This window comes from Sycon ciliatum, chromosome 7, assembly GCF_964019385.1.
Source record: "Sycon ciliatum chromosome 7, ocSycCili1.1, whole genome shotgun sequence".
NCBI classification, from domain to species: Eukaryota; Metazoa; Porifera; class Calcarea; order Leucosolenida; family Sycettidae; genus Sycon; species Sycon ciliatum.
Genome location: NC_088649.1, coordinates 7,179,628 through 7,191,668, shown reverse-complemented (window position 1 = coordinate 7,191,668; position 12,041 = coordinate 7,179,628). Strand labels below are relative to the sequence as shown.

The 12,041-nt window shown below is 43.1% G+C and overlaps 1 protein-coding gene across 1 annotated transcript; it reads left to right on the top strand.

Annotated features, from left to right (window-relative positions):
* The first annotated feature begins 9,972 nt into the window (after positions 1-9,972).
* Positions 9,973-11,716, top strand: LOC135820851 (zinc finger protein 79-like). Its single transcript, XM_065333894.1, has one exon. The coding sequence runs from the start codon at positions 10,054-10,056 to the stop codon at positions 11,146-11,148; it is 1,095 nt and encodes a 364-aa protein (XP_065189966.1). The 5' UTR covers positions 9,973-10,053; the 3' UTR covers positions 11,149-11,716.
* Positions 11,717-12,041: the final 325 nt, after the last annotated feature.

The window sequence follows — 12,041 nt, the reverse complement described above, 5'->3', positions numbered from 1 at the left end:
GAAAAAAGCTCTTGTTTACGTCACTATTACCATGGAAATGGCTGAAAAAGGTCCTACAAACGACTTTCAGCCGGCTTGTTTCAGCCACAGCTTGTACAAGCGGCTGAAAGCCGAAATTCAAAAAATAATTTGAGTGCGCTGGGAGCACACCATGTTTGCAGCTAGTTGACATGATGAACCGATATTGATGTTCATTCTTGTGTCCGTGGAACCGTGCTATCCCTGTGCCTTTGGTTTTGACCGTGAGTCTGTCTATCCAACTACAAACTGTACACTGTATTCAGTTTGATTTGGATTTTGTCCGACGACCCTGGATTTCTGCCGCTGTGCCTCTAGACTGCTGCGTAGATTGTTGGAGCTGTGGTTTGAGGCCAAGACAAGGCACCACACTCACGACCGAATTCATGAAGAAAGCCGGGTACGAAGAAGAGAGTGGATTGCAACTGAGTTGAAGAACGGCAACCGGCGGGGCAGAAAGCTCGACATCAGGAAACACCACCCGAACTATCGCGTCCATGCACACCGAACAAATAAAAAGAGCACGACTTCGCAATTCAGAATCCGGGCTTCCTTTGCTTCTTCATCAAAACTGAACACTAGAACAAGTACTGTTGTTGTAGATCGCGAACGTTCTGCTTTCCGGTTTCTTGCAAACATTGGTGTGTTTCGAGATATTCAAAATTTGGCGGGTAAGAAAAACAAGCCATTCAAGCTTTGCACTCAAGTCTGGTGTGACCGCGTCACAGGGACCACGCAAGCCAGCTGAGCGCCAGCGATAACAAGCCCAAAGTGGCTTGTTTCGGTGTGACCGGGGCCTTAGGAATAGAAGTCATTGATGACCAAACTGAAAAGGCGCGTTGCGTGGCATGACAATGGACATCAGGACATGATAGCCACACTGTGACAACATGCACAACGAGAACGTGTTTTGTCACTCACATAAAAGTTACGGTAAATAGGGAGAAGGACAAGATATTACGACTTATGATTGGTCACTGTCCACAAACGTAACCAGATCATATACAGTCAACGAATGCGACAAAATGGCAAAAAAATGACAAGGAGTATTGAGACATTCAGATTTGAGAAATTTGAAATCCTTTCCACCACGGACAGCCTACAAAGTAATCTGCTAAAGATTGAGAAATAATCTACGTGGAAGTAACAGTTTCGCAATCTGTAACATCGCATGCAACGACACAAATCCACACAATTCAGTAGACACTTTCGATTTTCAAGCTCCGATGATCAGTGGAAATGCGGTTCTTTTTCTTTCCTTTTTTTCTCCATACAATTATTCTCTTCATTTCTGTTAACATCTTTCATCTTGGCAAATTGTGTTTTCTTGTTCATCAAGCCAACATTGCCGCACCTTAGAAGAGTTCCTGGGGCAGCATCGCTTAGCCACGCCAGTATCCCAGAGGATGAGGGCCATCGCCCCCTGACGCTACCAATGAAAATAGTCCAAATAAAAGCGCTGAGAAAGCAGAGAGCTTCGTCCTAAATTGCAAGGCCATATACTGGCGGATAGTAGAACACCTCTTCGAGCGCTGAGAACATGTCCCCCATCATCCTTTTGAATTTTCTTGAAATAAACAATTTTGAATTTTTCTACCCCGCCATGCTGAATTACAATGTACGTCCAAACTCATACCTGCGGAGGAAGGCTTATCCCTCCGCTACGTCTAGTCAGCAAAAGACCTTTTGCAAAATATGTCAGATGGTTCTAAGCTTAAAGGCCGCCGGAAGGCTATGGTCACGGATACTGGTATCCTCTTAAAACCGATCCAGTGTTCATAATTATTGATAATATCTTCAGAGACGTCTACTGAAACCAGCAGAAGAATAGCAGATATGAGAAAACTGAAATCCTTTCCACCACGGCTAAAGATTGAGAAATAATCTACGTGTAGATAACAGTTTCGCAATCTGTACCTTCGCATGCAACAATTCAAATCCACACAATTCAGTAGACCCTTTCTTCTATCAAACGTTTTCTTTCCCTTCTCTTCAGAATAGTACAGGGAATGTTGATAACAGTTTAATAATTATGAAAAGTATGAATGCCACAGATATCACCACGGAACATGACAACTTGCTCAAGGTTTGAAACTGTGTGTTTCCAGAATCGATTTTCAAGGTCCGATCATCAGTGGAAATACGGAACTAACGTGATCAAGCGAAAAAGGAAGGGTAAAAATCCAAGTAAGTCACGGTTACAAATGAGGCGCAAGTATTACAAGAAGTGAGGCCGAAGATACAGATGTGAAAAGTGGGCATGAATAGTGCAGCAATAACTAAGAAGAAGGGTGATTGAGGCTGAACATTCTGAAGTGAATGGCCTAACTTGCTCGAGAGCAGGTAATGATGGTGATGATGATGGCGATGCGGACTACAACAGGATATAATCACAGTGGCTTCCAAATCAAATTACATTGCCCTGGGATTATCAGTTTTTACTCTCCGTTCTGAAATTATGCATTTTGAGTGAGTGATAGATCCTTTACTTGTGTCAGAATCACAGTTGAGCAATGAAAAACAGATTGTATTATTGACACCGACAAATAAATGCAGGAGTGATCATTTGTCACACAAACGACAAGATTGTCCTTTGGCAACTAAAAATTTTTCGCGCGACAATGGATGCAAAAGTCCTTGACAGCTGGAGATGGTGACAGCAACTTTCCATATACTTGGAGTTGAGAACAAACGTATAATTGTCACGCATTGCGGGTTGCCAGGATTATGGCAAACCAATTTATATCAACTGAAATGGCATTTTACACACTAGAACACGATATTAGAATGCACAGAGCGAAGCATTTTGCATCCGTGGTTTTATTCTCTGCGCGAAGTGGTTACCAGTAATATTACATGTGTTATGCAAGTTCCCTTCCAGAGTTGCTGCAGTCAAGAGAGAAATGGAAGACTTTGAGGATTTGAAGTCTAACTGTAGTCTGGATTCCTGTGCACTACCACCAATGCCGCCATTGATGAAGTCGGAGAGGAAGAAGCTCGACCAAACTTCTAGAGAGCATGGTCCATCGTCCGTCCCACCGTCTTCGGGGTCAAACATTGGCGAAGCAAACTCAAAGAAAGCGTCGTGTATGAGATCCGCTCCACTGGAAAACAGAAAAGACACGAGTAATATACCCCCTGAGTATACAGGTATCATAATTCCTGTATCTCCTCCGCCATTGATAAAATGGACGAGGAACACAATTTCTTCAGCCAGTATTTCTAATCGTCAGCCAGCTTTGGAACAGACATTTCGAACCGCCGACAAAAGCGAAAGGGATGAAACAGCGTGTAGTACATTGTCTGAAATGGAAGACGTGGTGAACTGGACTTCACCGTTCAGCGGGTATAAGAAATGTGCATCGCCTGTGAAGCCGCCTCTTCAATTTCAAATTGACGTCTTCACTCCAGCCACAGCCCCATATACTGGAGTTTCTGCTGGAAGGACACCTGAAACATGGGAACAACCTGATGCGCTTAGCATGCCAGTCGAACGCAGGCGTCTTATCGGACAACATTCTGACTCTTCTAAGGTTATGGCTCAGAATCAGGATACGTACAGGCGTTCTAAGTGTAAGACATTACAGAGGTGTCAGTTTTGCCAAAAAGAGTTCAAGGACGCTTCTCACCTCCGCGAGCATGAACGTGTTCATACTGGAGATCGACCATTCAAGTGTGATTTATGCGAGAAGTCTTTCACTTGCTCAAGTAGCCTCTGTGTTCATAAACGCACTCATACTGGAGATCGACCATTCAAGTGTGATGTATGCGGGAAGTCTTTCTCTCGGTCAAACACTCTGTGTGTTCATAAACGTACGCATACTGGAGATCAACCATTTAAGTGTGATGTATGCGGGAAGTCTTTCACTCGGTCCTGGAGTCTATGTGTTCATAAACGTACTCATACTGGAGAGAGACCGCACAAGTGTAAGACATGTGGCACATCGTTCACACAATCGTCCCATTTACGCGCACATGAACGTATCCATTCTGCATAAAGGCCTTTTACATTCAAGATATGTGTAAGGTCATTGAGTCGGTTACACAATCTACGTCACCATGAACGTATACATACAAGAGAACTTCCGTAAAGGTGCGAAGAGGACGCCAACGTTTTCCGGTGTGGATCATGTCTTCCTAAAGACGAGCGTATTCGTAACCAAAAATGAAAAGCATAAATGTCGTTTTAAAGATTTTTGCTATGTAAAAAAAATGCATTTCCCCTTCATCTTTGTAATCAATGTTACGAGCAAGTGAATGACAAAGAGGGAAGGAGAGAGAGAGAGATTTGTGCATGAGAGTGTATGGTTGTGTGAGAGAGGAAGTGTGTGTGTTTCTTAGAAAGAGAGAACATTTTTGTAGCAGTTTGAAAATGTGCAGTCTTTTATACCATTCACACAAGTCTGAACGTAGCCACAAATGTGATACGATATGATAGTTGAGAACCGTAATCTGACGTTGATTATTTTGTTTTGTATTTGTGTTCTATTCAATGGTCTTGTTCCCATGTATTATGTGAAATAAATACATCTACCAAGCCTAGGGTCACGAAGAGTGGTGGTATCCTTTTCCAACTGATCCAGTGTTGATAATAATTATTGCTTTTAATTCTCACGAAACTTTCCCTGAAACCTGCAGAAGAACGGAATTCTCGAGAAATTGTAAATCCTTTCCACCACGGATAGCCTAGAACGTCATTCGCTAATGATTGAGGCAGAACATTGCGAAGGCAATAGCCTAACCATTAGTACGCGGAGAGAAGGTAATGATCGTCAGCTAGTCTGGCGCTCTTGCAGGTGAAGAATGTTTTGAGATCCTTTCCACCACGGACAGTCTATAAAGTCATTCGCTAATGATGGAGGCAGAACATTGCGAAGGCAATAGCCTAACTATTAGTACATGGAGAGAAGGTAATGGTCGACAGTTAATCTGGCCTTCCTGCAGGCGAAGAATGTGTGCTAAGTTGTAACACAAATCAATGTTTCTACTGGTGCAGTACTTGTCGTCACTTTCTACCCTTCTCCTGCGTGTTGACAAACTGACTCAGAAAAGGAAGACAGAAAGAGAGACAGAGAGAGACAGAGAAAGATTGGAAGAGAGAGTGGGACAGAGAGAGACAAAGAGAAAGAGAGAGAGACAGAAAGACAGAAAGACAGAGAGAGGGAGAAAAGACAAAAATAGAGGTGATCAATAGCGTAAGATGCTCCTTATCACATGCTAAACAGGAAGCATAGGAATAGACGGTCCTGATAATAAAACTGAAAGGGTACTGTACGTGACATGCCTATAGATATCAGGGCATGATAGCTACATCGTGACAACGAGAACTTGATTCGTCACTCAATTGAAAAGTTAAAAGGAAAATTGTTACAAATTATGACTAACTTAACTGTACACCAACGTACAATGATCATATAAACAGATCATATAACTGTTACAGGCAGCAAGTGTGACAAAAGGACCGCGTAGGACATGATGTTTGGAAACAGTGTTTTCTTGCACAGTTTACACGGCACTAGGCTCTGGCCGATTATGACCGCGAAATCATGGAAATATTCTTATATGGATGCTCGCTTTATGCTCACAAAATCTTCACATTATGCTTTAGCATGGTGGATGCTTATTCATTTTCCTGTACGTATGGAGGCTCAAAGTTTGGAACAGTGTGCGTTTTTGTATTTGGAAGTGGTGCATGGCCAAAACCAGCACAACAAAATACGTGAGTATCCCCATGCCAAGGTGCCCATGCAAATCAACATAGAAAAGAGATAACATTACTTCCTCTATTCATTAGTTGACTTCTTTTGTAATAATTATAAGTTTCCATTGTCAATTTAGTTTGGTTCAACTTTGGACATTGTCATGTTCAACTGTCTACATATTGATAGCCGTCATACTCGTCCAACATGTCAACCTCACCCTGCGAATGATCTAGCCATCTCTTCCGTAGCTCCCCGTCTCCTTCCATCATGAGATTGACCGGAAATCAACTATGCCTCTAAAACTGAGAGGTTCTACGCTTTCCATTATAGTGCTGAGTACCGAAAGTCAGAGCTAGTTCAAACAATAATAAGAGGATGAAAAGTGTTTAACTCCGAGTCTCCGGTCTGAAAATAACCAGATTACAAGGGCGGACAAAACAGAGAGCTACGTCCTCAATCAGCAAGAACTATACATGAGCAGATAGTAAAACACCAATTCTAGCACTGAGGACATGTCCCGATGATCATTTACGGGTTTTTTTTAATTTTTCCTCTTCATTATGATGAAATATTTTGGTTTTTCACGGCTGAGCGTAGCGAAAGAGTGCAAAAAACATATTTTTCACTCACAAATATTTCTGTGCATTTGCTCTTGTTCTGCGCAACAGTGTGTGATTGAGTGTGATTGCTCTGGTAGACCACTACCCCATGTACTGAACAGTCGCTTTGTGAGTGAAAAACAATGTACCTCCAAACTCATACCTGTGCAGGAAAGCTCACCCCTCCGTTACGTCTAGTCAACAATAGACCTTTTGCATTCTGAAAATGTGAATTTTGAGTGAGTGATAGATCCTCACCTTGTGTCGGATTAGCAGTTATTCAATATTCATAACATTGATAATATCTTCCAAAACACTACTAACAGCCTGCAGAAGAACGGTACCTTTGAAAACCTTTGAAATCCTGTTCACCGAGGACAGCATACAAAGTCATTCGCTAATGATTGATGCAGTGCATTCTGAAGTGAAGGTCCTACCCTAACTAGCTCGAGAGCAGGATGTATTCACAGTCGCTTCAAAACCAGACTCCGTTGCCCTCGGAGTATCAGTTCTTACTCAGATTCTGTTTGTGCCACAATTGGTGCTCAATTCCATGAGAGCTTCAGATGGTAACAGCAAGTTGCCATGTTCTTGATGTCGAGAGCGTGCTTATACTTGGCACGTATTGCAGGCTGCCGTAAATATAGCAAACCCATTGTTATCAACTAATAATGTTATGGCTTTTGACACACTAGAATACGATATTAAAGTACACAGATTTAAACCATTCTACATCCGTGGTTTTTGGTCACTGCGTGAAGTTCGAAGTAGTGGTTGCGACTTCGGCGATGATTTGTAAGAAAGGGTTTGTTCCCCACACTAGAGCTCGCGCTATTCCGCCGACTTTACTTGACACTATACTTACTGACGACTGCCACCCAGAGCACACGAGAAGTCCATTGAAAATTCGACTTGGCAAACCTGCAAGAAAGCACCACTCCCTGCTCAATACACAGTGTTTCGGGGAATTCACCCCTCATCAGTTGAGCTTGAGTAGGCTGAGGAAGATTGTGCCTGAAGAGCACCACTTATATATTGCTCTCCAGGCACAAACATCACGAGGGATACAAACTTACAGAGACGCTCCATTTCCAGCGCGACAAACACCTCCTGAACACCAGATAGCAGCGTGAGTCAGTGTCGCTCCTGGACGGTGAGACCAGACGTTGAGGACCCTCGGTCATTCGCAACGCTGTCACCTCGAAACCAACTAGTCGCAAGCCCGCGCTGGGCACAACAGTAAGAAGTAGTGGTTGCGACTTCGGCGATGATTTGTAAGAAAGGAGGGGAGGGGCACAATCTTCCTCAGCCTTCTCAAGCTCAACTGATGAGGGGTTAAATCCCCGAAACACTGTGTATTGACCAGGGAGTGGTGCTTTCTTGCAGTTTTGCCGAGTCGAAGGTTCGATGGCCTTGTCGTGTGCTCTGGATGGCAGTCGTGAGTCAGTCAAGTGCGTGAAGTTGTTACGAGTAATATTGGCTGTGCTATGCATATTCACTTCCAGAGTTGCTGCAGTTCTGTGAGAAATGGAAGATTTTGAGGAGTCGATGTCTGACGGCAGTGTGGATTCGAATGAACTACCACCAATGCCGCCATTGATGAAATCGAAGAGAAATAAGCTCAACCAAACTTCTAGAGAGCATGGTCCATCGTGTGTTCCACCATCTCCTGCGTCTAACCTTTAAGAGGAAAACATGGAGAAAGCGTCGTGTATGAGATCTGGTTCACTGGAAAACAGAGAGGACACGAATAACACACCCCATGAGTTTACCGGTGGCCTAATTCCTGTTTCTCCTCCGCCATTGATAAAGCTGACGAGGACCACAATTCATTCAGGCAGCATTTCTAACCGTCAGCCAGCTTTAGAACAGACATTTCAAACAGAAGACGAAAGCGAAAATGATGAATCAACAACTAGTATGCCGCCTGAATTGGAAGACGTTGAGAATCGGACTTCTGCATTCAGCGTGTATAGTGAGCCTGTACCGATTGTGAAACCTCCTGCTCACATTTAAAAGGACTCCTGAACTCCAGCCACAGCGTCAAATACCGGAGTTTCTGTTGGAAGGCTGCGAGAAACATCGGAGGGACCTGATGCGTTAGAAATGCCGGTTGGAAGCAGGCGTCCTATCCGACAAAATTCTGACTCTTCTAATGTTATGGATCAGAAGCAGGATCAGTGCAAGCGTTCTAAGTGTAAGACATTACAAAGGTGTCAGGTTTGCCCAAAGGAGCTCAAGCACGTTTCTGACCTCCGCAAGCATGAACGTAGTCATACTGGAAATCGACCCTTCAAGTCTGATGTATGCGGGATGTCTTTCGCGAAGTCATATTATCTACGTATTCATAAACGTACTCATACTGGAGAGAGACCGCACAAGTGTAAGACATGTCGCACATTGTTCACGCATTCGTCTAATTTACGCAGACATGAACGTATCCATTCAGCATAAAGACCTTTTACGTGCAAGACATGTGTAAGGTCATCGACACAGTCATCCTAACTACATGACCATGAACGTACTATTCATACAGGAGAACGTCCATATAGGTGCAAAGAGTGCGCAAAGTTCTTCAGAACATCATCATGTTACCGTAGACACAAGTGTTATCATAACATAAAGTGAACTGCCAAAATATCGTTAGATAGTGTTTTAATATTGTGTGAAAATATCATTCTTCTCTTCGTGCCCATTAATTCTCCGAACAAGAGAGAGATAGTGTGTCTGTGTATTTACTGTTAGAAAAATAATATACATTCGCACCACTTTGAAAAAGTTCACTCTTTAATGCTATTCATGCAAGTCTGTGATCGTAGCCGCACACGCGATAGACTATGATAGTACAGAATTGCACGCTGAGGTGGATCGGGTTGTTCAGTATTTCTGTTCTATTCCATGGTCTCGTTCTCATGTATTATGTCAGAAAATTACAGTACTTATCTAGGATAACCTTTGATCTCAGAACTTTTTACTTTATCTAGATCGTAGATATGTGCGAAAGCTATGTTGACTTTTAGGAGAGCATGTCTGAGGACGTCTGAGGAGACCAGCTAATAATGTGGAAAAGAATCTCTCCCATTTCGCATAAATTATGCAAGCACGTTTCCGTAGGGTGTAGATCGACTGTGCAAAGCCGCCTTGGAAAGGTGTCTGAAGGGAGCTTTTTGCGTTTTCTTGAATTTTTTTAAATATCTCCACTCCACCATGCTGAAATAGAATGTAGATCCAAACACATACTTCGAAGTACCTTTGCAGGAAAGCTCATCCCTCCGCTACGTCTAGTCGGCAATAGACCTTTCGCATTCTGAAAAGAAATTTTTTGGTGGGTGATAGATCCTTTACTTGTGTCAGAATGGCAGTTCAGCGCTGAAAAACAACGTGTAGTGTTGACACTGACAAAGAACAGTAGGAGTGATCATTTATCACTTAAAACGACAAGATTCTTTTTCGGCAACTAACATCTTCTTTTTGTGCGACAATTGATGCAAAATTATATGACAGGTTTTGATAGCATACGTACAATTGCCACACATTGCAGGCTGCCAGAATTATGGCAAACCCATCTGTTTTTGTTATCAACTAATATTGCTTTTCACGCTTGAGCACGATATTAAAGTGCACAGAGCGAACCAGTCTGAATCCGTAATTTAAAACCACTGCGTGAAGTAGCTACGAGTAATATTGGCTCGGTGTACCATTTCCTTTCCAGAGTTGTTGCAGTTCAGTGAGAAATGGAAGACTTGGAGGAGTCGATGTCTGACTGCAGTGTGGATTGGAATATACTACCACCAATGCCGCCATTGATGAAGTCGAAGAGGAATATGCGCGACCATACTTCTAGAGAGCATGGTCCATCATCCGTTCCACCATATCCTGCGTCCAACCTTTTAGAGAAAAACATGGAGAAAGCGTCGTGTATGAGACCTGCTTCACTGGGAAAGAAAGGGGACACGAGTAACATACCCCCTGAGTATACCAGCAGCCTAGTTCCTGTTCCTACTCCGCTATTGATAAGATGGACGAGGAACAAAATTCACTCAGGCAGCACTTCTAACCGTCGGCCAGCTTTTGAAGAGACATTTCGAACTGCCTACGAAAGCGAACGGGATGAAACAATTTCTAGTACACCTTCTGAAGTGGAAGACGTGGTGAACTGGACGTCAGCGGTCAGCGGGTATGAGAAACGTGCATCGCATGTGAGATCATATCCTCAGTTTGAAGTGGACGCCTTAATTCAAGCCACAGCGTCAAATACTGGAGTGTCCGCTGGAAGAACAACTGAAATATGGGAGAATCCGGATGCGTGTGACATGCCAGTCGGACACAGGCGTCCTATCCGACAAAATTTTGACTCTTCTAAGGCTATGGCTCAGAATCAGGTTTCACAAAAGCGTTCTAAGAATAAGACCTCGCAAAGGTGTCAGTATTGCCAAAAAGAGTTCAAAACAGTATCTCACCTCCGCGTGCATGAACGTGTTCACACTAGAGATCGACCATTCAAGTGTGATGTATGCGGGAAGTCTTTCACTCAGTCATGCAGGCTGTGCGCTCATAAACGTACTCATACTGGAGATCGACCATTCAAGTGTGATGTATGCGGAAAGTCCTTCGCTCAGTCCGGCAATCTCTGTGTTCATAAACGTACTCATACTGGAGATAAACCATTCAAGTGTGATATTTGCGGGAAATCTTTCTCTCAGTCAGGCAGTCTGTGTGTTCATAACCGTACTCATACTGGAGAGAGACCGCACAAGTGTAAGAAATGTGGCACATCGTTCACGCATTTGTCTAGTTTACGCAGACATGAACGTATCCATTCTGCATAAAGACCTTTTACCTGCAAGACATGTGTGAGGTCATCGACACAGTCATCCTAACTACATGACCATGAACATATACATAAAGGAGAACGTCCATATAGGTGCGGAGAGGGCATAGTTCTCCAGAACATCATCAAGTTATCGTAGACACCAGTGTATTTATAACCTACAATGAATAGCCTAAAAGTTGTTAGATAGTGTTTTGTATGGGTGAAAATGTCTTTCTTCTCTTTGCGCTTATGAATCGTAAGAACACGAGAGAAAGAGTGTGTGCGTGTCTGTTTGAAAGATAGTACTTGTATATATTCGCAGCATTTAAAAAAAGAAATCATTCTTTGATGCTTTTCACAGTCCGGTCCTAGCCACACACGCGATAAACAATGATTGTGCCGAATCGCTAGCTGATGTGGATTATGTAGTTCTGTATTTCTGTTCTCTTCCATAGTCTCGTTCTCATGTATTCAGTGAGAAGTTAATAATCTAATTCAAGCATAATTCGATCTGACAAAGTTTAATATATTCAGATCGTAGATTTGTGCGAAGCGTTTGTGGACTTTTAAGAGACAATGTCGTAGACGACCAGACAATGTGTGCAAGTTGATCTCTCCGATTTTCAAATTTGGGAGGTACGTTTCCCTAGGCGGGGGGGGGGGGGGTAGATCGACTGCTAAAAGCCCTTGAAAAGATGTCCGAAGGGAACCGTGAAATAGACATACCCCTAAACATTGCTCAAAACATCACATAATTTATGGGTCTGCAAACGAGACATGCCACAGCGTATAAGACCAAGCTACGAATAAGGCTGCGTTTACACGACAACGATTGAAAACGATTTGCGTTTACACGACAACGAAGTAGGACCTAAACGGAACGAAATCGTTGCGTTTACTACTATCGTT

Coding starts and splice junctions, on each gene's coding strand:
- LOC135820851 (XM_065333894.1), top strand. CDS start 10,054: ATGGAAGACTTGGAGGAGTCGATGTCTGACTGCAGTGTGGATTGGAAT.